We start from the raw sequence: 26,604 nt of genomic DNA on the forward strand, positions 1-26,604 counted from the left end.
CAGAAGTCTGGGAGTCGCCCTGCCTTTTGTGAACCACTCTCACCCCCAGTCAGAAATTCACATAGAAGTCTAGCACGCCTTCCCATTAAAGGCCTTGAAAATGGCATGCACAATTCACTACAGGGCTTAGAAAGCATTCCCTGGGAGCCTGAAATTTGGATTCTTCTCACAAAGACAAAAAATAAATTGGAAATGCTCAAGGCCACTCAGCGGAGTAGAATGTGCCTTTTAGAATCCTCCGTGCGCCCCTCCCCACCCCCGGCTCCTGCACCCCTAAGCCTCACACCCGGGCCCAGGGCCGACTCCTCTATGAAAGCCCAGCTAGCACAGTACTTAGGGCCATGATGCTTTCAGGAGCCCACAAAATTGCTTTAATTTCTTTTAAAATCAGAAGAAAAAAATGAATATAATCTACCCTGGATTATATTCCTCTACATATCAACTCAATTCTAAAATACAATTTTTGATTTTTTTTATGGAAGAAGGGGTCCATAAAAGCAAAAGCACTTAGGGGATAAAGCAGGCCTAAGTCTGCCTCCCCTCTCTGACTACTTTGTCAAGGACCCTTCTCTTAGCTACAAAGGAAAAGATACAGAAATTAATTCACACTGCAACACGAAAGATTGATAATTTAACTGGTAGCCATCCAAGGAGGATTTGCTCGAAATCTGTCTGAAGCCAAAGAGAAGGAACATTTTTTTTTAACATTTAATCTTTTCTCCTTTAAGTGTGGAGAAAATACATGAGTATTGTAGACATTTCAGAGAACTCACAAAAGTTTAAAGATAGAAACAAAAATCACCTAAAATGCCGGAGATAATCACTATTAACAATTTGATATATTTTCTTCCAGTATCCCCGTGGAGAAAATTAATCAAATTGAGATCATCTTTTTTACATATAATTTTGTCATGAGCAATTTTTTATAGTATTCAATATTTATGATCTTTAATGCCATAATAAATATTTTGTACAAATTTTTGTCCACATTTCTAATTATTTCCTTAGGATAAATACTTTGAGTGAAATTAGTGGGTTGAAAGCTATAAACATTTTAAAAGTTTTTGATGCACACTGCCAAATTTTTCACCAGAAATATTATATAATGCTCTTATCCATGGTGTCAATTTTCCTATACCCCAGAAAAGACTAAATATTATGCTTTGTAATCTCTGAGAGTCTGATAAGCAAAAAAAAAAAAAAAATCTTCATTTCAACATGCATCTATTTGATTACTTGTGACATTAAAAGTATTTTCTTAAGCACTTACTAAACAGTTGTTTTTTCAGCATAATTTCTGTTCATTATGTTCATCATTCTGTTAAACTATGATATTGGGGTAATGATCTTTTCTACTTATAAGGCCTCCCTATAAAGTAAAGATACTAACTTTTATACAATTGCATATTTTGGTCCAAGTTTACATGTCTTTCAATTGGGTATTATATTTTTAATCATATACAAGTTCTTAATTAAAATTTAATAAAATCGATCAACCTGTTCCTGTTTCTACTTCAGAGTTATGCTTTAAAAGCCCTTTACCATCCTAAGATATTTATTTTCTTTCTAATATTTTACGGAGTTTTGTTTTTACATTAAAATCTCCTCCAAATGGAATTTATTTTGATGTAAGCAATGAGAAAATACTTTGTCATTTTCTTTCCTAAGGAATTAGAAAATGATAGAAAAAATTATTTTTTGAAAAATCCATCCAGTCACTTCCTGATTGATTCTGATTTCCTTTACCCACCTGGAAGTAAATCTGATTCTTTTTTTTTTTTTTGACACCTTATAAGTTTTAATATGTGACGGATATGAAATTCAATTGCTTTTGCCCCAGTATTCTTACTAGAAGTGAGGCATACGCATGATACAATTTTCCTTATACACATTTACATTAACTGGCACATGGAAAGGACATTGAAACACATTTCATTGTTTCAAAATCATTCTTACAGAAGTCTTTGTTGTTTTACTGTTTCTGTCTTCTCTTTCAGAAGATATGTGAAAATGGGTTGATGTTTATGTGATGTAGTGGTTGGAAAACAGGCCTGTTTATATCAATAAAATGGAAAAGAGGGGTTTCTGTCCAATTGCCTACATATTCTGTGCTAGTGGTCTTGTTTCTATAGATGCTCACTTGTTATACTCATTCTTTCCAAATAATTTCTGTTCATCGTCCATAAGTTAAAGCAAGCATAGTAAATCTGATTCTTGACCTTCTAGTTTGATGTGTTATCTGCTGTCTAATTCCTGGCCAAGCACTGTTTTATTATTTGTAACCTTACAATATGTTTTCAAATTACTGGGCTAAGTCCCCACTTTTTATCCTACTTCTTGTAATTTTGTTGGTTACCCTAGTACTCTTTTTCTTTAAGATGAAGGAAAAGCCACAGAGAGAGAGAGAAAGAGGCAGAGACAGAGAGACAGCAGAGACAGAGAAGACAGAGAGAGGACACTGAAGACAGCTGACCCTGGGGCTAGGTTAGTCCCTTCTCAGACTGATTCCTCCACCTGAAGAACTTCAGCTTCCATCAACATTTAATGAACACACTGTGACCTAAGTGCATTCACACAATTATGTCTGTTCCTTCCCCCTTAGTGTTAATATCTAACTTTTAATCCATTTCCATTTTTCTTACACATTAAAATCCAAAGACTATAGACTAGGCATTTATGCTTGCAGGACCATGGAATAACTTTATCAGAGCAATGAACATCCTAAGGACTGATATTCCTACATGTCTTGATTCCTTGAGGAGAAAGATTTTGACAAATGTATCTCAATATCGGGGATTCACATCCAGCGACACACTTTGCTGGCAAGAACCATTAGCATTATTTTATGGATATCAAAGTTCTGAGGTTTTATTATGTACTTTTAAAAAATCTATTTCAAATTTCATTTTCCATCCCCTAAAGAACCCCAAAATGCTGATATGTTAAGGTTCCATAACCCAGAGCATTAGAAACAGCATTTATGTGGTCACTGGACAATGGGCTCAAGTAAAGATACATTTTCGCAAAGGCACGGAGGATGTGAAATTCCTCTGCCACCTAGATCTAGACCCCATCTAGAGTATTCCAGACAAACCACCTTTCCCTTCTCGGGAGAATGGTTCCCTGCAGCAGCAGAAGGGCCGGCCGTGAGGCTGACAGATCCACCTCCCAAGCTCAGCTCTACCACCCCTTTGCTTCATGACTCGGGGTCAATCGCTTTACTTTCTGTGATTCAGTTTCCTTATCTGTGGAGTGGGTAAAATAATGCCCGGTTCTGGGTGGTTATCGGGATTAAAACATTTAATGCACGCAAAATGTTCAACACAGAGGCTAGCAGAGAGCAGGCCTCCTTTAAATAATGACGTACTTTTACTGAGGTTTTGAGTTTTAAAGAATTTATGTCTTTTTAAATAAATCACATTAAAAACACAGATCCTATCATATTGTTTGTCACTCAATAAATGTCAGGCAACAACTTAATAACACCTCTCTGAGATAATGAATTTTAAAATTCATGAAAAGAAATATCAATTTTTAAAAATTCAAATATTAGATTTTTTCCATTCATCTGTGTAATACAAAGGGAGAGAAGCAAAAATGACAAGTTCTATTTAAAATGTTGTAAATATACAGCATATGTTTTTAAACCTCAGTTTTGCACTGCACAGAGAATCCCTGTCTTGACTACACATGTGTTCTTAAAGATGGATGTGAAGAAGCCACTCGTTTTGAACAGACTTCTATTCCCACCCTACTAAAAAGTATTATAAATACCCTATATAATCCTCACTTTTAATTTTGCTCTCTTCCTTTGTAGTTAACACAAAGGAACAATTCAACTGCTTTAACTGTAGATGGTCCAGCTGAGGTTCAGATTGACCAGCCCTGTGTTCATAGTAGGTTCCATCTTTGTCTTCTCAATAGAGTAAAATTTATGAGATACTCATTTCCTACTACTTTAATTTTTCCACTTGCCACCCATTTTTATAAATATCACCGGCAATATAAAACAATAATTTTTGGAAGTTTTTGAAACAATGAGAACCTTTCTTTAAAAAAAAAAAAAAATCTACCCAGAAGCCAAATATGTGAAATAGATCAAAGCGAGGTTGCCCTTGTTAGAGAGAGGTGGGAGACCTGGAGCCCTTCTAGGAACAACCACTCCCGGCCCGACAACAAAAGTCTCTGCCACCCCCAGGATCCCTTGAATAGAACCTAAGTGGGATCATGTCAGACCTTGCTCAAGACCCTCCAACGGCTGCCCATCACACAGAGGTTAAAACCTGAAGCCCATACCTCACCCTACTTGTTCTGGCCTCTGACTACCTCTAAGACTTTTATGTCCTAACACATCTTCCCTCCCACCCACCACCGCCTTGGTGTCCCATTCCACTCCCACTACTGTGCTTACTATTCCTTGAACAAGTGAAACATACTCGTTCCTCAGCTCCTTTGCATTTGCTGTTCCCTCTGTGCAAAATGCTCTTCCCCCACAAAACCACGTGGTTTCTTCCCTTATTTCTTTCAGGCCTCTGCTAAAATGTTATCGTCTCAGAGAGATCTTCTTGGCTGCCCTGTACCAAGCAGTACACCTCTGCCCCCGTCACTCTCTATCCCCTATCATTTTTTCTTCTTAGCACTTATATTATTGACATATTTCTCTATTTATGTATATATTTATTTAATGACTGCACCTCTCAATTAAATGTGAGCTCATTAGGATAAAAAATTTGTTTTGTTCACAACCAGCTCATAAAACAGCACCTGACACATTGGAGGCGCTCAATAAACATGTGCTGATTAAATGAATGAATGAGACACCTATGCATGGTTCATGAGGTAGTTTTAAACTGGGATGTGTAAGTCAATACTATTCTATAGACAAATACGGGAACTTTTTCAAAACTGGCATAAAAAAGCGACACTGAAGGTATCACTTACATAACACCCAAGAGTACAAGTTGCTTGGACATCCAAATTTTGTGTCTTAGGCTTAGATTCAGAAGAAACAGAGATAGGTTTGTGAATGGTGGAAATGAATCTCATGAATGCACATTATTTTTTTTTACTCACACGCCTCAGGAACTATCAAAAAGCAAAGGCTGGAACTTCCCTGGTGACGCAGTGGTTAAGAATCCGCCTGCCAATGCAGGGGACACGGGTTCGAGTCCTGGTCTGGGAAAATCCCACATGCCGCGGACCAACTAAGCCCGTGCGCCACTACTACTGAGCCTGCGCTCTAGAGCCCGTGAGCCACAACTACTGAAGCCCGCGTACCTAGAGCCCGTGCTCTGCAACAAGAGAAGCCACCGCAATGAGTAGCCCATGCACCACAACGAAGAGTAGCCCTCGCTCGCCGCAACTAGAGAAAGCTGCGCACAGCAGCGAAGACCCAATGCAGCCAAAAATAAAATAAAGTAAAATAAAGCAAAATAAATTTTAAAAAGCAAAGGCTACTGCTGAATGTTTCTTCCTGGCATCCACCAAGGTTGTGGTCCATGATTCATGAAAAACCCACCAGGTCCAAAGGCTCCACACAAAGGGGGATCCCTGGCTTCTTGCTTCTACCTCACCCTCTTCCAAAAAGGCCATGTCAGTTCCCAGAAACAGTTTATAACCGTGCACAGAGCGTTAAATGTGCTTATCATCAAGCCGCATCACCGCGGTCTGATATCCAAGGTCTCCATACTGAAATTCTTGCTGCACCTTCCTTATGCAACATCTTTTTTTTCTTCATTTGTGTGTCAGATCCGGAGATTCCCTTATATGTACATTTAGGGACTTTCCATGGGCTGATCCAGCCAACCAAAGCACAAAGCTGATGACCACTTTAAGAAACATACCACAAAATTCCATGGCTTAAGCAAAGGACTAAATTCTAGAAATGATTTCTCTGGGGGATTGGGGAAATGCGTGCAGCACAGCTTGTGGGATTTTAGTTCCCCAACCAGGGATTGAACTCGGGCCCTCGGCAGTGAGAGTCCTAACCACTGGACTGCCCAGGAATTCCCTGGAAATGATTTAAATAAACAAAACTAGACCAAAAAATTGCTCAACCAAAGAGTCCTGGAATTCTCATTAATATTTACTTAACACAGGTTTTGCCAGAGCAGGAAGCAGGTGCAAAGAAAATGTGTCCCGAGTCACTGGGAATAAGATGGGTTATTTTGGACATTACTACAACCCATGTTTAAACTGAAGTTAATATGCTGCAGTCAGCCACTTTGCTAGTGACGATTTAATGTTTTACATATTTTATAGATTCCTGAAAACTTGATCTTAAGAAAATTTTTTTTTTTCTCAGCCTGGAAAATTGTTCTCCTCTTTACTCCTATGTAACTCTGACCCATGTTTCAGGTCTCGGATTCCCTCTCTGTCAGTCCTCGGGGGGCTGTCCCAGAACCCCTTTCCCACAACCCAGGAGGCTGTCCCACTAACCCCTCCCCATACAATCTCAGTTAACCTTGGCTTTTCCTTTAATGGTCTTAACTCATCTGTAATCAATGTGTATTTACCTGTGTACTATGTATCTGCCTCCCTTACTGGACCACAGGTGAGCTCCAGGTGGGCAGGAGCCATGTTTGTATCACTCACTGTTGTCTCCCCAACGTCTAGCATGGAGTAAGTGCTCAGTGGATCTGGTGAATAAAGGAATGAACGGAACACAATGTGAACTATGTGCTAACACTACCATGGATATTTGCAACAGTCAGCTTCATTGGGGTAACATGTTCTCCTACACAAGAAAAGAGCAGCAATCCTCAGAGCAAGATGGGCATCATTTTCTCAAGGCTCTCATTCCCAAAACCTCCCCAATGGGATCATTCAAATCCTTGCAAGCACCTACAGCATCAAGAAGCTCGTGGAATCTTGGGCTTGAGTTCTGATTAAAAGTTGACCTTAAGGGGCTTCCCTGGTGGCACAGTGGTTGAGAATCTGCCTGCTAATGCAGGGGACACGGGTTCGAGCCCTGGTCTGGGAGGATCCCACATGCCGCGGAGCGACTAGGCCCGTGAGCCACAACTACTGAGCCTGCGCGTCTGGAGCCTGTGCTCCGCAACAAGAGAGGCCACGATAGTGAGAGGCCCGCGCACCGCGATGAAGAGTGGCCCCCGCTTGCCGCAACTAGAGAAAGCCCTCGCACAGAAACGAAGACCCAACACAGCCAAAAATAAATAGATAAATTAAAAAAAAAGAAAAAGTTGACCTTAAGATTTTTGAAACATTGGTAGGAATGGTAGAAGTCAAGTCAACCATCACTCCAAAGCTTCAAGCAGACAATAAACAAACAGCAACCAAAAAGAAAAACCCAAGCAGTGCTTTTCAATGCCCAGAGGACCAAATGCAGCAATACCCTTGGCACCGGCTCGTTCCTCCACTTCTCAGCGGTGAGAACTCTAGAGGGACTGGCAGCCTTGGGAGCATCAGGAGGCAGCAGCCCCCAGTGGGCACCACCTGCACTGACGATAATGCTGAGAGTCCTCCGAGGGATGTCTTTGGCGTTGCACATCAACTAAGAAGAGCCAAAGCCAGAGAAAAAGAATATGGTGGACACCAAGTGGTGTCTATTGCTGACATTCAAGCTGTGGGGCTCACCTTTGAGGACTCCAAGAAATATCCGTTAGGTGAGGTGGTTTCAGTGCAAGAGACTCTGCAGTGCAAGTGAGGGTAAGAACAGGGAATCCAAACTGATGCTATTGGTCATTTGTAACTGTAAGATGGTATGCTCGGTAACCTTGCACAATACCGTTATACATTAGGCTTTAGGAGAAGGAAACAAAAGGAAAGCTCAGAACATTGTATGACATGGAGTGAGGAGAGCCTAGCATTTAAAAAAAAAAAAAAAACCTCCTTGGAGAGAGAGAGGCAGCATTAATTAGAATTGCCACTATGGGCTGCAAGTGGAAGGAACGGATTGGTGAACGCCAAGGCAGCAAGTAAACGCAGCATGACAATGATGCCCAGAATGTCATAGGTTTGGAAGCTTTCCTAATCCTTGTTTAATCTCCAGGGAGATTTTTTTTTCATAGAAATGCATCTTTAATTTCATAACGAAAATCAAGAGGCAAACAGATTTGATTTTATAGCCAACTTACAAAAAATTATCTATTCCATTAATGAGTGGACAACTGTATTTATTTTTTAAAGTGGGGGAAGGGTTTCTAGGGGATGATCATTTAGCCTCTGAGGAAACTGCCTTCAATTCATTCATTCAAACAAGTATTTATCGAGCCAGGAGGCAGTGTTCTAGGTGCTGGAGACACCGCAATGAACAACACTCTCTGTCTCCATAGAGTTTCCTTTCTAGTGAGGGGAGGTACACCTCAAACGAAGGTAGCAAGCAGAAAAAAGTAGTTATAAAGTCTGGAGAGGAAGCAGGCAGAAGGTCAGTGAGTGCGCGGGCAGGGTGGGGATGGTCTCAGTGAGAAGTGAGGTTTTGCTCTCACTCAGGGTCCGCTTACTCACATGGAGAATCTGATCAAAGACTTTAAAAAGCTGAAGAAGCAAGCCATGTGGATGTGCGGGGAAGAGAATTCTGGCAGAGGGAACAGCCAGTGCTGAACTGGGGCAGCTCCTCAAGTGCCCCAGAAACAGCAAGGCGGGTGTGGATGGAGTGGGGTGAGCGCAGGAGGGTGGGGGCAGAGAGGGGGAACAAGAGGGGTAGATAATAAGGGCCTTGGCAGGCATGGTGTGGGCTTTGGCCTGAGTGAGAGGGGAAACTGCTCTGGATCTGAGCAGAGCGGTGACATGACCCGACTTCCCTTTAAAAAACATCCCTCTGGCGGCAGCAGTACAGGCACTGGGTATATTTGACCTGAAGTTCCCGAAAAAGATGAAGATAAACTTCCAGAGTTCCGACCTGTCCATCAATTCAACTTCAATATTCCCACTGAGATGTTCGAAACTGGGTTGAGAGGTCATTTCGCAAAGATGCAGAAAACAGCCATTCTGTCATTTTAAACATACCACAGAGAAGCACAGGGTAGTACGGGAAGGAGTATAGAGTTGCCTCTCCACAGGAAGTCAGGTTCTACATGTGTCCGAGTCTACAGCCTCTGGCCCATACTCATAACTCAGTTTTGGTCCAGGCAAGTATTTGTGGGTACAGTGGCCAAGGGGAACCTGAGGGGAGAAGAAAGGAAAAAACAAAAAGACAGTACCTGACCCAAATCCTAAAATTCAGTCTTGATGAAAGAACCAGGGATTACTGCCCCAGACTGAAGTACGCCCTATCTAGCAGGACCTAAGCACTTACTCTGATGTTTGAGCATTACCTTTGGTCCTAGAAATTCCAGGACAGTCATGGTTCCACATATTGTATCCCACTGGCTCCATAAATCATTAAAATGTTTCTAAAGAGCTTCCCACAAAGCTGCAAACAGAAAGCATCAAGGGTCTCTGTCACAGAGAGAAGAAAGAGAAGGGAAGGCTGGAGGAAGAGATTCTTCCAAGGGGAACTAACTCTCAGGAGTGATGAGGAAAGGGACAGAGAGAGGTCCAGGCAGGGCACAGTGGTTGAGTCCTGGGCTGGGACCACTATTCATTCCTATGGTCCTGGGTTCACAGTCCTGATTAAATGAGATAATGTGCATATACCCAGGCACTTAAAAAAACCAATTCTCTTCCCTCTCTCCTGAGTCATCCTATCACCTTTTAGCAAAGCAGGAGGAGAAAAGCAGGCTTTAGACAAGTTGTCTGACATGATTCCATTTTTGCTAAGCATACACACAAACACAAAGCACATACTAACAAAGACCATCCGGAAGAATGTAAGTCAAGTGTTTACAGTCGCTCTCTGGATAGTGGTATTACAGGTGATATTTTTGCTGTTCATCTGTATTTTTTCCTTTTTCACAATGAATACAGATTGCTCGTATTTTTTTAAGAGGCAGAGAAGTATGTTTTATATTGTAGAAAGGTTCCAATGCAAATGGCTCACATGAAAAAGAAAGTCCCTGAAAAGCTAATGTTGTGTCATCTAAATCCTGAATCACAGGCCAGGAAGCTCGGTTCGGGTTTTGGAATATACGACCAGCCCATCACCCAACCCATAAACAGACCGGTTTGAGCATGGCATGGACGTTGGGGATCAGAGTACGTTTTCGGCATCTCCCTAAGCTAACGTACCATACCCATCCTATTGTCTGACTATAAGCTTGCCAGTAAAACCACTTCAATCCAAGTGGCTGGATCTTTGAAGAGGCTTCGCTGCTCGGGAAAGGACTGCTTGCTGTCCTTGTCAATCTAGCAGGATATGGAAAAGGCTAAGGACCAGTGATTGCTGCATTTTGCTCTCCATTTTCCCCTTTTTTCTAACCAGGAGTTTTAACTGCATTTATCTTCTTTTACCTCCATTGTTATCTGCTGGCTATCTGGAGATGGTTAGTCACAGGCTGCCAGACCATAAAGAGCCACGCTTGAACTTGACCTAGAGGAAGAGGCATTGCCCAGAAATGCTACCCTTGGAGGTAGATGTAATAACTGGATGTGACAATAGGTTGTTTCTCTCAGGGGAGTATGTGAGTGTGCTTTGGTTGAACACGGGTACAGTTATGATAAATGAATACATTCTCATGATTGTAAGATATGCATGTCAGACAGCCAAGGGATGGACTGTCCTGGACTTCAACGACAACTTCTGCATCCCTCTTCTCCTGGGAACTCACTCTCTGCCCTGGCTACAGTAATAAGCATCAGACCCAGGTCAACCAATCATAATATCCATCCACAGAGATTGGCTGGTCTAGGGGTGGGCCTATGTCCCAGAGTAGAGGGAATCTGCTTCCTTGCCTGGGATTTACATACAAGCACTGGATGAAAGGAGCTCCCTTTGCCTGGGTACTAAGCTGAGGCTGAGGGTGGCTGTGCGCTCTGACATGTGGACAGGATAGATCTTCAATAGGAGAGAGTAAGGGCGACTCACAAAGAAGCCAAGACAAGCAGGGATGAGGAGGGAGGAGTTCTGCCAGCACCGACACTTTGGTGCCAGTCACTACAGGCTTGACCGCTGCATTGAATCTGTTACCCCCGTAACCTTACCAGCTATGTCAGTTGACACAGCCCTTCGCTCCTTCAGCTGGCCTGAGTTGAATTTATTGATGACACTTCAACCCAAGGACTCAGCTACAATAACTATTATCAAAGAGGCACTGGATCCAAACCCACGTTTCTTTGTCATGAAAGAAACCTAACTAGTTTATTTTTCATTCAAATCCATGCTGATGTTCCGTAGTTTCCTGTTCTTAGGCTACCTTCAATTGGTATTAAAAGGCCTCAGGATTACAATGAGATATCAAATAAAGAACATAAACATTTTGTCTTCCGGACACCCATTTCAACATTTCTCACAGCAACAATGTGGTTAAGATAGACTTATGTTTCCTCTGTGGAATTCCCTGGCAACTGAGCATAAATAAAGAAATCAGCCATGGGAAGGGGGCCCTGGATCACGGGGTAACCAGGGTGGGGAGGGATAGAATTCAAGGCTCAGATAAGAACACTGTTTCCTGCACTACCTCAAAGACCCATCACCTTGCAGGAGTGCAACCTTGACAAATATGCAGAGAGTAGTCTCTCACCATAGGAATTACCAAAGAAGCTAAAAACAGAAACATGCACTGCATAATCTCTAACCTCAGGGGACAACAAAAACAGAGAATTGCTGTGTCAATCTCATTTCCTTGTTAGGCATATTATCATAAGCGTGGGCCTTTCGTTCTGAACGCCACACTTCACTAACATTTACCCGGCTCTGGGTTCGGAAATATTGAATTCCATAGTAATTTTATTTTTTGCTTTTGATCTTTACTGTTTTGCTCATTTATCCATAAACATGAGCTACTGAACTGACTTGAAATTAAATAGCTGAGGTTAAAACCTGAGGCCATCCAGATAGGACCAAACGAGTAGCCCAAGAAGGACCTCACCGTTGAAGCGAATAATGATAATAAATCTAAAGTGTCTATCTTTGGATACCTCCACTAAGATTACCTGATAATGATCCATGTCTTGATTTCTCATGATGCTCTGGTTAGGGAAGGGAAGAGATTTCTACGACACGAAGTTTCCCGGGTGTGGATGGTAAGAGGTGTGCTCATAAAGTGAATTTTGTAAATCCTCCCCTTTTGTCAAAACACTCTCTTATAGGATGGTTCTGTGAAGGGAAATTGCTAGAACCACTCTGCAAAGCAATACTTCGTATCACTTGACTAATTTTAAAAGTAGCTCATTCAACCAATTTTGGCAACTGAACTATTTTCTGAAATCCGGAATAGCAAAGTCTTGAGAGCAAGACAGAGACAAAACGGGAGACTGTTAAAAACAAGTCACAGTGCATTGTAGGTGCCTTCTGTTTACTGAAACATTGCCAGTGGGGAGAAGAGGAGAGAACGGAGTGCATCTGAGCCGCTGGCCACTCACCACTGCTGACCTCAGGCCTGGGGCAGCTGGCAAACACCATCTCCCTGACCTGCCCACCCAGCAGAGCAGTGAGTGTAGTGTGACCATCCTGGTTTCACCACCCAGGACAATGGGACTCAGGCATGCCAAATCTGCCTGCAGTCACACAACTTGCCCATGTCTCAGAGCCAGTAAGTGGTGGAGCCTAAATTTGGGTTCGGGGCTGCTGGTTCCAAGGTCTGTGCTCTTCACGGGGCTTGGGGAGAGGCCAGCAGAGGAGCGTAAGCTTCACAGCTCCCTCCCCGGGGCAGTTGTTCCTTTGGGATTAAGCTACACCCAAAAGACTTCACTTGACTATATCCAGTGATGATACAGACAATGATAAGAGCTAATCTTTACCGAGTGTTTTCTGTGTACCAGGCTCTGTTTACGTGCCACGTATTAATTCCTTTCATCCTCAGAACAATGCTGCCAAGCGGGCACTATTATTATCCCCATTTTATAGATGGACAAACCAAGGCACTGAGGGTTAAGTAACTGGTGCAAGAACTCACAGCTGGTAAGTGGAAGAGCCAACATAAAACCCAAGGCACTGGCTCCAGAGCTCATCATACCCCTAACTTCTATTCTATGCTCTCTACTTCTCAGAAACACAGATAATAGATGGTTAGCACAGCCCACAACTTTGAAATTCTGCATTGTACCACCCAGACTTTTACTCAGAACAACACTCATGCTACCCTTCTACTAGCAAAAATGACACACCTGGGGCATGGAGAATCTTACAAGTTTCTAGAAAAAAAATAGGATCTCTTTCAATTTTACTCCATAGAAAAACAAATCTATATACTTGAAACCATATCGGTGTTCTTGGAAATCTGAAACACCTATGATAGTTTCAACAAGCTGAAAACACATGCCCCCCAGGTTCAAGATGGAGATGGGGGTCACACCCATGGGTCTGTTTCTCATCTTCCAAATTCATGGATGACCTTTCTTGGGAAGCCTGGAGTCCCACTGGGAGAGAAAAGCAAAACAAAACCACTAGGCTCTTTCTTTAAAGAGAAAGTAACCTAAGTAACAGCTGTTGTCATGCATGTTACAGAAAATGCATTACCTGCTTTACAGAGCAGAGTGTGCCGACAGCAAGTCAAGTCATTGTTTGCACAGGTGTATCTGTCCGTGAACAAACAAGTCCAGATCAATCCTCCTAAATTTCACTAACTAGAAAAGAGAGACAGCTAGGCATAAAACCATTTGACTCTCACTTTTGACATTCATGATTATCTTCCCTTGTCATTTCATTTTTTCCTTGAATTTCCAAAGAAGGCTTTTTCCTTGATTTAGGGAGCATTCTTATCCCACAGAAATGGCTTTTATGAAAGGTTGAAAGAGGAGCTATTAATTCACTCTCAAAGATGCAGTAGAGAGCAGCTGCTTTTGTCTACCTGCATCCCTTCCTCAGGGAACCACTTCCCCACGTGCAGTACCCAGGCCTAGCCCATACTGGAACCCTCTCTCCCAAACAATGAAGACTGGTCCAAGGATGGCATGTGCCAGCTGACTTTCTGTTGTGGATTTTAAGCTGAGAAGATGACACTTTGTGTCTGCTGGAGGCCACCTATCATGCAACATGGAGAGATAAGAGTTAGATGGAGAGAAAATTCGAGAATCAGTGAGCCCCTTTTTCTAATCTCAAAGACTCTAATTCCTGCAGTCCTTTCACCTTTCCTGTAAGATATTTTAGCGTGCTTCTGAGTTGAATGAGCCAGCAAACTTCCCTTTGTGCTTAATCTGGTTTGAGTTGGATTTCTGTCTCTTGCAACCAAAAGAGTCATAATATAAAAGACTAAAAGTTTAAATCGCTGCCTTGACCTCTCACAGAAGGTGCCTGTCTGAGCTGAGTGTATTTTCCCCTCTTACAAAGGACTGAGTTTCTTTCATACCCAATAAACTTGTTGTCTTACTAGTCTCAATCCTCTTCTGCATTCAATCCATTTCTTCCCTTTTTTTTTTTTTTTTTTTTAATTTATTTTATTTACTTTTGGCTGCATTGGGTCCCCGCCGCTGCGCGGGCCCTCTCCAGTTGCAGCGAACGGGTGCCACCCTTCGCCGCCGTGCGCAGGCCTCTCACCGCGGTGGCCTCCCCCGCTGCGGAGCACGGGTTCCAGGCGCGCGGTCCCCAGCAGCTGTGGCACATGGGCTCGGCAGTTGTGGCTCGCGGGCTCTAGAGCACAGGCTCAGTAGTTGTGGCACACGGGCTCAGCCGCTCCGCGGCACGTGGGATCCTCCCGGACCAGGGTTCAAACCCGTGTCCCCTGCACTGGCAGGCGGACTCCCAACCACCGAGCCACCAGAGAAGCCCCTCTTCCCTTTTTTAATCCCTGCTTAGCCCGAACTCCAGGCCAATGTGATTGCTTTCTAACTGTAGCCACTTATCTATGCTGGGGGAGACAGGGAGATACCCTGTTTTCTCATTAACAGCAAAATGCTCAAGCATCCCAATGTATACTGGTCTTCCACATGGCTACCTTGATACCATGATGTGTTTATTCTAGGGACACTGCCATTGCTTCAGTCAGTGGGTCTCAAGATAGCTGTATATTCAAAGCATCCAAAGAGACTCTTAAACCACCAAGGCCAAGGTCCCACACCAGAGATTCTGTTTTATTTGGTCTGGGGAAGGATCTGGGCAACAGTATCTCTGAAAATTCTCCCAGCAAAGTTAAGTCAGCCCACATTAAGACTGGCTGACTAAAAATATATTTATACATGCTTTTTATAATTTTTATGTTTAATTAAACTTGTTTTCTGACCATGCTTTTTGGGGTTGGGTTGGAGAAGGCATGGAGGCATTAGCCCTGTGTAACCCTCCTTCAGCATTTCCGGGGATGTGCTTGAATTCATTAAATTCAAAGAGCATGATAGGAATGATCAAAGGTCCCTGCTCTTAACGTCACTTACACATTGGCCCTGTGATCTGTAACCTCATGGGAAGCCACTGTTCGTGCCCAAGTGTGCATATCTATTGTGTGCAAATAAGTCTTCTATCAATGTATACTAAATCATACAAGTTCTGGTAGACTTGTTTTAAAAAAATCAAACATTTGACCTTTCTGCCATAATTCATTTTTGTTACTAGAGACTATCATATAATCTACCTATATGGTAAATGTATTAGTTTGCTAGGGCTGAGGTAAGAAAGTACCACAAACAGAAATTTGAACACACAGACAGGCACACAGGGAGAATGCCATGGGAAGATGAAGGCAGAGATGGAGGTGATGTTTCTACAAGCCAAGGAACACCAGAGATTGCCAGCAAGCCAACCACCAGAAGTTAGGTGAGAGTATGGACCAGAGTCTTCCTCACTGCCCTCAGAAGAAAACCAATCTGGCTTGATCTCAGACTTCCAACCTCCAAAATTGTGAGACAATGAATCTCTGTGGTTAAAGCCACTTAATTTGTGCTACTTTGTTACGACAGCCCTAGGAAACTAATATAGTCCCTTACAGAAAAGCAAAGTCTATGATTCTGTAATCATTCACCTTTGAAGCTGTTGGGGAGAGGGGGGACCTAGAAGTCTGACTAACCTTAAAACAATAAGTTAAAGGGTTATTGTTGATCTTCATACAACACATAATGTTTATTACCAGCTGCTTTTTGAAGACAAAATAAGAGGGGGGGGAAAAATAAAACTTTCCTGTTTCCTAGCCTAGAAAACAGATACAAAAAGCCCAGGTGCCTGCACATTACAGAAGTCAGCTAGAAAATTATCACAATTTCTGCAGCAAAAACAAATTTCTACTGGTTTTCAAAAATGAGTGCTTAAATAAGCATTGCTAAGGGCTTAATTTCCAAAATATACAAACAGCTCATCCAACTCAATAAGAGAAAAAAACAACTCAATCAAAAAATGGGCAGAAGACCTAAGTACGCATTTCTCCAAAGAAGACATACAGATGACAAATAGGCACATGAAAAGGTGCTCAACGTTGCTAATTATTAGAGAAATGCAAATCAAAACTACAATGAGGTACCACCTCACAATGGTCAGAATGGCCATCATCAAAAAGTCTACAAACAACCAACGCTGGAGAGGGTGTGGAGAAAAGGGAACCCTCCTACACTGTTGGTAGGAATGTGAATTGGTGCAGCCACTATGAAAAACAGTATGGAGGTTCCTCAAAAAAACTAAAAATAGAATTACCATATGATCCAGCAGTCCCACTCCTGGGCATATATCCAGACAAAACTCTAATTCAAAAAAGATGCATGCACCCCTATGTTCATAGCAGCACTATTTACAATAGCCAAGACATGGAAGTAACCTAAATTGTCCATCAACACATGAATGGATAAAGAAGATGTGGTACATATATACAATGGAGTACTACTCAGCCATAAAAAAGAATGAAATAATGCCACTTGCAGCAACATGGATGGACCTAGAGATTATCATATTAAGTGAAATGAGTCAGAAAGAGAAAGACAAATACCCTATGATATCACGTATGTGTGGAATCTAAAATATGACACAAATGAACTTATCTACAAAACAGAAACAGACTCACAGACATAGAGAACAGACCTGTGGTTGCCAAGGGAGAGGAGGGTGAGGGAGGGATGGATTAGGAGTTTGGGATTAGCAAATGCAAACTCTTATATATGTACAACTGAATCACTTTGCTGTACACCAGAAACTAACACAACTTTGTAAATCAGCTGTACTTCAATAATATTTTAAAAATAAAGAAGCTCTGTTAGCAAACCATGAAATACTCCAAGCAACCAAGACAACAGACAAATCCAGTTGCTCTCTTGGTTGGGGACATATGGTATGGATTAATTTGTAAAAATTCCAATAAAGCATATAATGTGTGATGTTACAAAACCTCAACATTTAACTTCCAATTCTTAAGATTGTATTTCACTGGCTCATTTCAGAACCTTCTCCGTGGAAGTTGGTCCTCCTGTGGTACTATGGAATAAAATTCTGGCTTAAATACTAATTAACATCAGGAACTGATCGTGTCCTGTTGCAATACAATACTCATATAAAGAAATTAAGAGAGGGTAGAAAGGAAATTGATGTTGCTGGTGGAGACTGCAAACTCTTTTTAGAAACTGAGTCACCCACAGTTCAACTTGTTGTTACTACATCTCCTCAACTTTCTCTTAATGACTTGCTCCTCCTTTTTCCCTCCCACCTTTATTATCCAGCTTGATTCTCCTATATTTCTCAAGCTCATACTTCTGCCCAGGGTGATTTTAGCTCTTTCGGAGGAATGTTCTTTCAGAAATTGGAGGGAAGTGAGGAATAGAGAATACAAGATTAAATTTACTAAGCTTGATAAGTTATATGTGCTACTTTGATTAAACAGAAGAATCTTGACTTGAGTTAAATTCTTCAATGACTTGCTTTGTGACTTTGGGGAAATTCCTTCAATTCCTTGTTCTCTAGTTCTCTTCACCTTAAGAGAAATAGCCTCAACATCACAATATTGGAAGGGTCAACAAACAAACAAACGGATCCATTATCAAGACACAATTAGACAATGATAGTTAATTCTGGTATTTTCCTGGTGCTGATGGGAAAGAGGTGCTCTCTTTTCACACAAGTGACAACTGCGGGTGGCCAGATGAACACCACAAAGGAAGAACCTGCCAGAAAATGGATCAACAGAAGGAAAACTGCAGGCAAGAAATGGAGGGAGGTAGATTCTTAATAGTCCATGCCTGCTCTACCCCAGCCCTACCTCTAGTCTTCAGGGATATGTCAGCTATAAGCTCTTTATGCTTAATCCATTTGTGCTGGGTTTCTGTCACTCTCTACTGAAAGAGTCCTAATGAATACAGAGTCTTATTAGTGAGAAAAACAGTAATTAGAGCAAAGATGACTATCCTATTCTGCTGTTTAAAAGGATGGAGCCATTTCAAAAAAGTCCTAGAAACCGTCATAGGAAGGAAAGAAAAAATGTTGTAGATTTCACTCTAAAGCCAGGTTAAGGAGAGGATTAACTTCTTCTGAATAGCCCCAAGGGCCAACAGTTGGAAGAAGCAAAGAAGCAAATTTGGGCTTGACATAAGGATAAACTTTCCGCTGTTCAAAGCTGTATAAAATGGAGCAGACTGCCTCTTGAATATAGTCTGCATTTATCTACTTCCTTCCATTGGAACTACCACTGCACTGGTCCAAGCAGTCTTAGCTCTGATTTGGCCTACTGCCAGAGCCTCCTAAAGTCACCCATTCATCCACCAAATGTTTCCTGAGCCTCTACTCTGTGCTAGGTGCTATTCTAGAAGCTGCAGACTCAAGGAACAGAACAGACCAAAAAAATCCCTGCCCTCAAGTAGTTTGCATTCTACTCTCCAGAAGCAAACAGTAAATAAGTAAATAATTTCTCAGTATCGGTTCCAGGACGCCCTACAGAGACCAAGCTCCTCGGATGCTCAAGTTCCTTATGTAAAATGGCTGCTCAAGTCCCTATATAAAATGGCTGCTCAAGTCCCTACACAAAATGGCTGCTCAAGTCCCCTACACAAAATGGCTTCTCAAGTCCTCACATAAAATGGCTGCTAAAGACCCTATGTAAAATGGCTGCTCAAGTCCCCTACACAAAATGGCTGCTTAAGACCCTACATAAAATGGCTACTCAAGTCCTCACATAAAATGGCTGCTCAAGTCCCCTACATAAAATGGCAGTGGTATAGTCAGCCCTAGGTATCAGCGGATCGAATTTTGGAATTCAATCCATGGTTGGTTGAAACCACAGATGCACAACCCAAGGATATGCAGGGCTGACTGTACAATGTACATGATACTGTACAGCATGTAGTCTGTATAGCATGACAGACGGTGATAGGTGCTGGATAGGGAGATGGGGAGTATGGGGGAGGGGAAGCTGGGTTGCAATTGTGAATACGGTGATTAGTGAAGGGCTCACTGAGAAAGACACTAGAGCAAAGACGGGAAGGAGATAAGGTAGGAAGTTACGCAGACATCTGGGGAAAGAACATTTTAAGCAGAAGGAACATTAAGAGTAAGAATCCTGACACAGGACATTTGGAGCCTGTTCAAGACCATCGAGGCTGGAATGGAGTGAGTGAGGGAGGCGACCGAAGGAATGGGGCCCGAGAGGCAAGGGATGGTTGTAGATCCTGAGGGGCCTTAAGTAGGCAACTGCATGTCTTTGGATTTTACTCTACAGAGGAGGAAGATAGTGGAGGGCGGTGGAGAAACATGATTATATTTTGAAAAGTTTACTCAGTCACTGTTTAGAAAATAAATAGTTACCCTGCTGCCAGTCTGATCCTCTACAGTCCATTGTCCACAAAGCAGAATGAACCTTTTAAAATATTGTAGAAAGACCAGCAATCCACTCCTGGACATTTACTCCCAGAGAAATAAAACTTACATCCACACAAAAACCTGTACCTGACTATTCAGAGCAGCTTTATTTGCAATAGTCCCAAACTGAAAGCAACCAAAATATCCTACAACAGGTGAATGGTTAAACAAAGTGTGGGATAACCACTGTAGAATACCACTCAGCAATGAAAAGGATCAAGCTATTGATGCAACAATGTGGATGGATCTCAAGGGCACTAAAGTAGGTGGAAACTCTCAAAAGATCGTGCATTGCGTGATTCCACTTACATAACTAAAGGTACATAAAATGTACCCATTGGGGGAAATGGATGAAGGGTACCTGGCACCTCTCTGCACTATCTTTGCAACTTCCTGTGAGTCTGTAATTATTTCAAAATAATAAGTTTAGAATCTGTAATTATGTCAAAATTAAAAGGTTTTATTTTTTAAAGCGCTGTAGTAAAGAAATTGTGTTTCATCGGAAAACTGCATCGTCTACATACAGCACACCGTCCCCAGTTACCTGATTCTACTCTTTCATTGTCTTTGAACTATTTTTACAACTTCTAATGTTTAGATAACTGAGAGATGTACAAACCGTCCTGCCTGGTAGAGGCAGTCCTCATCCACATCCCTCATGGGAAAACCAGCTTACACACGAAAAAACCATTTACACATTCAATTTAACCTTCCTTTATTCCACATCAAATTGTCCTTTGAATACTCTGAGGGCATTGAGCAAGTTAAATAAAATCTTTAACATCTGTTCATTTTTATGTATGGGAGTCGTGATTTTACCTTTTCTGAAAACTATCTCTCAAGAACATAAATCCGGTCATGTCACTCCCCAGCTTAACCGCTTCCTGGCTTCCCACTGCATTTCGAATGAATCCCGAACGTTTCCCCAGATGGACAAGGCCCTGCCCAGCCAGGACCCAGCCTGCCTCTCAGGCCTCATCTCCTCACTCTGCCCCTTGCCAGGACACTCCGACTACTGGCCCTTCTTTCAGCTCCCTGAGAACATCAAGTCTGTTCCCACCTTATGGCTCGTACACCCGTTGTCCCTCGGCCTGGACCGCTCTTCTCATGGACGGCTCTTTTTAAGAGTAAACTGTCAGCTCTGTTCCACCCTCGGAGAGATCTTCTCAAGCACTCTCTCAAAAGTAACATCCCCATCCTATTTTTTTCATCATAATTATTTCTATCTGATATAATAATAACAGTGTTATTATGTATTATACATTATTTAACATATTTTAAATACTATAACATACATAAGCATAATATATTTATTATATATTTTATAAATTTTTTTTTATTTTTAATGTTCATGGGAGTATAGTTCATTTACAATGTTGTGTTAGTTTCAGGTGTACAGCAAAGTGAATCAGTTATACATATACATGTATCCACTCTTTTTTTAGATTCTTTCCCCATATAGGCCATTACAGAGGATTGAGTAGAATTCCCTGTACTATACAGTAGGTCCTTATTAGTTACCTATTTTATATATAGTAGTGTGTATATGTCAATCCCAATCTCCCAATATATTTATTATATAAATATATTAATACTGTTCAGTTAGCTACTAGTTTATTTATCTGCCCACCCCAATTCTATAATAGTAGGATCTTGAAATTCGGCTCTGCTATATCCTCAGTGCTTAGAAAGGTCCCCAGCAAACACAGTAGGCACTCAATATGTATTTGTTGAAGAAATCCCTGGGTGAATGATGCTTGCAGAAGTAGTGAAGTTCCCACCACTGGAGGTATTTAAGCGTGGTTTGTACGACCACTTGACAGGGTCATAGAAAAGCCATGGTCAGCACAAAAGCATATGCTCAGTCACAAGAATAAAAGACCATTTTGGTCCTTTCTAGGACTATGAGCTTATGATTCCGTGGCCACCATGCCCTTTCTGCTATGCAAATGGGAAAAGCAAAGGAGTATTCCTCAGTCATTTTCCACCGAATGATAGTATGCACACCCCTGTTCCTGCTGCAATATCATCTCAGCATTAAAATGTTGAAGCTAATCAGACATTTAATTTCAAAGTGGAAGGTCATTATCTTGTCACAAAATTTTATTCCAATTACTTTTTTTTTTTCTATTATACGAAATGAATTAAAAGTAGCACAAAACATTGGGAGATCAAACAGTCAATCAGAAGCTCATTAAATATCATTGAAATTGGTACAATAAAAAGCATTTCACATGGCTGACTTATTATTTAAAAGCTATATTCTGGATGGCTTCAAGGAATTGACATGCTGCCAATCAAAAGATCACCCTGTCCATAAATAGCCACTTGGCTTTTAAAAGTTCACTATCTTTTTTTTTTTTTTTTTTGAAATAAGAGTAAATACCTAAAAAGATTTAAAGCATGGGTGTAATTACGATCCTGTCAGCCCCTATGAGACCCTAAAGAGAAGATATCATCTGATAACTTGGAGTATAATTTACAGCAAGATGCTTACAAAGTGCTGCCAATGATTTTATAAACACTTCAGTACATTACATTTATATACAATACTCAACTAAGTACAACCCCAGCCAGGGTATAGTGGTCAGTTACAATTTTAAAACTGAGTTCAATTCCACACTTGGAGTAAATGTCCATTTTATTTTCTAAAGAGTGAATATTAAGCACTTCATTTTGCTATGGACCCAGACATAGGTGACTGCTAGCGTGAGGATCTAAAAGCTGGTCATTTTAAAAATTCTAATATTTTTCCTCTAGGACCTCTTTTTATTTTTTTAGCCAAATCACTAATTTTACCATTCTGTTTTATAGAAACATCCATTTTTGACATACAGGATGGCCAGGTCCTTTTCATTGGTAAAATATAACAACAGAATAATGTTCCCAGTCTCTTAAGGTGCTTAAGTGGTGAGGATGATACAAATTAAAAATACATAAGCAGAAAAGAAAGCTCCCAGGTATAGGAAATTACCTCTTCAGTAGAAGGACTGAAGAATTTCTCCCCTCCAACCCCTTCCCCCTCACCACACACACACACACACACACACTGCCACCAACCAATTTCTTTTCAAAAGCCAGGACTTATTGACAAATTATCTGGGAGTAAAGTGGGAGGGAAACATTTCAATGCAAAATTCAGAACTGCTTTATAGAAAGAAAAGTGTGGGGAGGTTTGTTATCATTTATTTCCTCCAGTATATCATTCAATTTCAGCTGTCTCACGTCTCAGAAGAAGCTTCCCCATTTCTCACTCATGTGCCTAAGAAACATCTCCCTGGCATCTCATTCTCTCTCCCTGTCTCTCACCGGTATTTCATTATTTCTTAACTGTCCCTCTCATGCTTGTCTCCCTTTTTCTTAGCGATCCACGTGTCCTCATTTAGCAGTTTCCAGAAGCCAGGGAGAAACGTTGCAAATAATGTTAAATATGATTAATATCTTGAATTCCTTGAAATATGACATGCATGAGTTACAATGAAACCTCTTTTATTTCCCCATGAAATGCTTTTGCATAATGAGAAAGAAAATGTCCTCTATGCCCTAATCAGCCCTGACAGTTCCTGGACTCCCAAATACTTTTATTTATGGCATTATTTATTTCATCTCTAATAAATGGAGGGGGGAAACCACAGCATGATCTGAGGAGGCTGCAGAGAGGGAGACTATCTAGGGTGGAGAAACACAGAAGCTGATCCTGCAAAGAGAGAGAAGGCTTCCAAAGGAAGGGAGATCTGGCAAATGAGAGGCCAAGGTCCTGAACCCTCAGAAGAAAATAGGTCACCTTCCCAAGTCTAAAAGGAAAGCTCTGAAGAGGAACCTAACTTCAGAGTGGAGAGATGACGGTCACACATCCAGGAGGAGATGTACCCAGAATCCTAACCTGGAGAGTGAAGATTGAAGGCTGGAAAGCACACTAGGGAAGGGAGTATGCTGGTATTGGAGCTGACCTAGGGGAGGGGTGATTTGCTCCCAAAAATGCCTGGGAGAAGCCACGACAGTCCTCTAGATCTGAAGACATCTCTAGCTCATGGGATCCTCCTCCAAACCACAGAGGCTCTTCCCTCATTCAAACAACTACTGAAATTGTGTGTCCTCCAGAAACCCTGGCCGTGTGACCCCAGGTGCAGTGAGGAGCTGCCTGGGCAACGCAGGGAGGAAGAGCTTTCGGCTCATCTTGGTGCTACAAGCACTTACAAATATATATATACCAAATGACATTGTTGAGAGTATCTAATCACCGTCCCAAAAGGAGGTATCAGGTCATATTTTTTTCCCTCAATTGCACAGAGTCTACGCGCTACGAGAAGTGTGAATTTGAATATCTGAGTACATCTGTGCAACTCAGCCAGACACTCTTGAGTGTCTGACTTTGGGTAATTGCCTCCAAGAGCCTCGGTTTTCTCATCTGTAGAATGGGGACACTGGTTCTGTTACGCCCTCTAGGGGTCCTGTAGGGAACTAACTGAAATAACGTGAAAGCCCGATGCTTTGTGTGCTCTGAGAACAGCATAAGCTCGAAGGCCAGGAGCTGGGTATAGGCAGAAACCCCCGGGCCCGCAAACAACTCGCAGCGACCTAGGTCAAGACTTTCTGAAGATGTTCCTTTCAGAAGGTTGGGGGAGCAATTCCCCATCCACAGAAGAACGGGTTGTAATATCTTCCCAAGGCGCACACGCACTCTAGCTACCGTCCCGCCCCTACTACTACCAGCCCCTCAGGTCAACCCCGAGAGTTCGGGGTCAAGCAGGCGGCGCCAAGAGCTCTTTCCTAAAACTGAACCCCGCCCACAGCAGCAGGAGCCTCAAGTGCACGTCTGGGGCTCCGAAGTCTCGTCCCGGCCGGAACCTCGCGCTGTTACCAGGGGGCCCTCCGGGTCCCGGCTCATTCCTTCCCTTCCCCCGTTGGAGGCGCACACCCGGCTGGGCAACCACGCGGGCGGCATTGGCGGCGCCAGGCCCCGCCCCCGCCCCCATTATCATTAGCAGATATAACCCTAAACACTTGCTCTTTACCTCCTTTCTCCCTCCAGGCATTGGTGAGGCAGCCTGTCAATCAGCGCTCGGGCGGCAGCCCCCCGCGCAGGGGCTCGGCGATGCCAGCCTTCGCGACAGGCGGCAGTGGCGGCGGCGACGGCGGCCACGGCACAGACAGCCACCCTCCCACACGCGCGCACTCGGGCAGAGCCGGCGGGCGGGCGGCAGAGGCACCCTCGGAGCCCGGCGCCGGGCGCGGAGGGGGCGTGCGACCCGGGACCTGCCCAGAGGCGCAGAATGGAGGAGGAGATGCAGCCGGCGGAAGAGGGACCCAGCGTCCCCAAAATCTACAAGCAGCGCGGCCCCTACAGCGTCCTCAAGACATTCCCCAGCAAGAGACCGGCGCTGGCCAAGCGCTACGAGCGACCCACCCTGGTGGAGCTGCCGCACGTGCGGCCGCCCCCGCCGGCCTTTGCGCCGCAAGCCGCGGTCTCCATCAGCAGCAGCGAGCCGCCGCCGCCACCGCAGCAGTTCCAGGCGCAGAGCTCTTACCCACCCGGGCCCGGCCGGGCCGCCGCCGCCGCCTCGTCGTCATCTCCGTCCTGCACGCCCGCTGCGTCCCAGGGCCACCTGAGGATCCCAGCGCCGCCGCCCGCGGCCCCCGCCGCATCGTCGTCCTCATCTTTCGCCGCCGTCGTCAGGTACGGCTCGGGCCCGGCGGCAGCCGCCGCGGGCAGCAGCAGCGCGGGCGGCAACGGCGCCAGCCTGGAGCTCAGCGCAGGTACCAACTCTCGGGAGCAACTTTCCGTCCCGCCACGGGCGGGGGGAGGGGTGGGACCCGGGAAGGAGGAACCGGGGACCGAGGACAGCCTCCCGCGCGCCGAGCTCGGCGGGGGGGGGGGGGGGGCAGGGGGTGGGAGGGGAGAGCGGGAGGCGCGCAGAGCCGGCTGAGGGAGCATCGGGGCGTCCGAGCGCACCCCCGAGGCCTCTACGCGCCGGCAGCAACTTCTGGAGGTTCACCGCCGCCGCGTCCGGGGCTTCCGATGGCGTGCGCGCCTCTTAACAGGTGGCTCCGCCGCTCGCGTCCCGCTCGGCGCCCGGGGAGCGCGGCAGGGGCGATCTGCGGGGCGGGGGCGGCGCGCGGGCGGGGAGTGGGGGCGGGACACCGTGGGGTGACAGCGGCGGCGGCGCGGGGAGAAGCTGGCGCTACTCTGGCGGTTCTCGGGGACGCCCTCCCTTTCTCCTCCGCTGCTTCACTTTCTCCTTCTGCTTCTTCCCTTTATCTGCTTCTCTCCTCCATTTGTTCTTCCTTCTCTTTTTCCCTTCTCATCTGCCCTCTGGTCCTCTTTTTCTCGCTCACTCTGTCGCGGTCACGCGGCTGGCCCTAGGGTTGCTTTCCTGCTTTTTTCCGGGCGAGCGCGCGCTGTCTCTGCCTCTCCCTGACCCCCTTTCCCCGGCCACCCCAGAGTCCCCGCCGGTGTGTGTAGGACGCGGGGCTCTTCTGCAGCAGCCACGCGGGTGGAACTGGCGCTCGCCCCGGCGGCCGCGACTTCAGGGACGGAGACCTCCCGCCCCTCCCCCCAGCCCCGGGAACCCCGGGCGCTCTGGGCCCCGCCGGCTGGGCGCTGCTGCACCGCGGGGTCCCGGGCCCCGCAGAAATGACTGCCTTTCGGGGAGCGCCCACCCCAGGGTACACGACTCCCGAGAAAAACCGGCTCTCCAGCCCGGCGGCGGGGAGGGAGACGGGCTGGTGGAGAGGTCACAGCCTGGGGCCTGCGCCCGAGTGTGCTCTCTGCTACCCGAGGACGCGCAGCCCCGTGTATCCCGCCGCTCCGAACGAAAAGTTCCTGCTCAGGCCTTTTACGGCACTTTGGAGCC

General features: G+C 44.2%; 1 protein-coding gene across 8 annotated transcripts in view; it reads left to right on the forward strand.

Annotated features, from left to right (window-relative positions):
- The window catches only part of BEND4 (BEN domain containing 4), a 371,611-nt gene that overhangs the window by 284,301 nt on the left and 60,706 nt on the right, over positions 1-26,604 (forward strand). For 7 of the 8 annotated variants that reach the window (XR_014244104.1, XR_014244105.1, XR_014244106.1 and 4 more), the window contains exon 1: positions 11,273-25,507. Coding sequence is in view for 5 of the 8 variants with exons in the window: in XM_082390679.1 (XP_082246805.1) it covers positions 25,024-25,507 (484 nt within the window). In the remaining 3 variants the exon portion in view is untranslated. Of the gene's footprint in view, positions 1-11,272; positions 25,508-26,604 lie in introns of those variants that run through there. The other variant, XM_082390680.1, reaches the window with a different exon arrangement.

The sequence above is a fragment of the Balaenoptera borealis genome (assembly GCF_965194805.1).
Source record: "Balaenoptera borealis genome assembly, chromosome: 4".
NCBI lineage: Eukaryota > Metazoa > Chordata > Mammalia > Artiodactyla > Balaenopteridae > Balaenoptera > Balaenoptera borealis.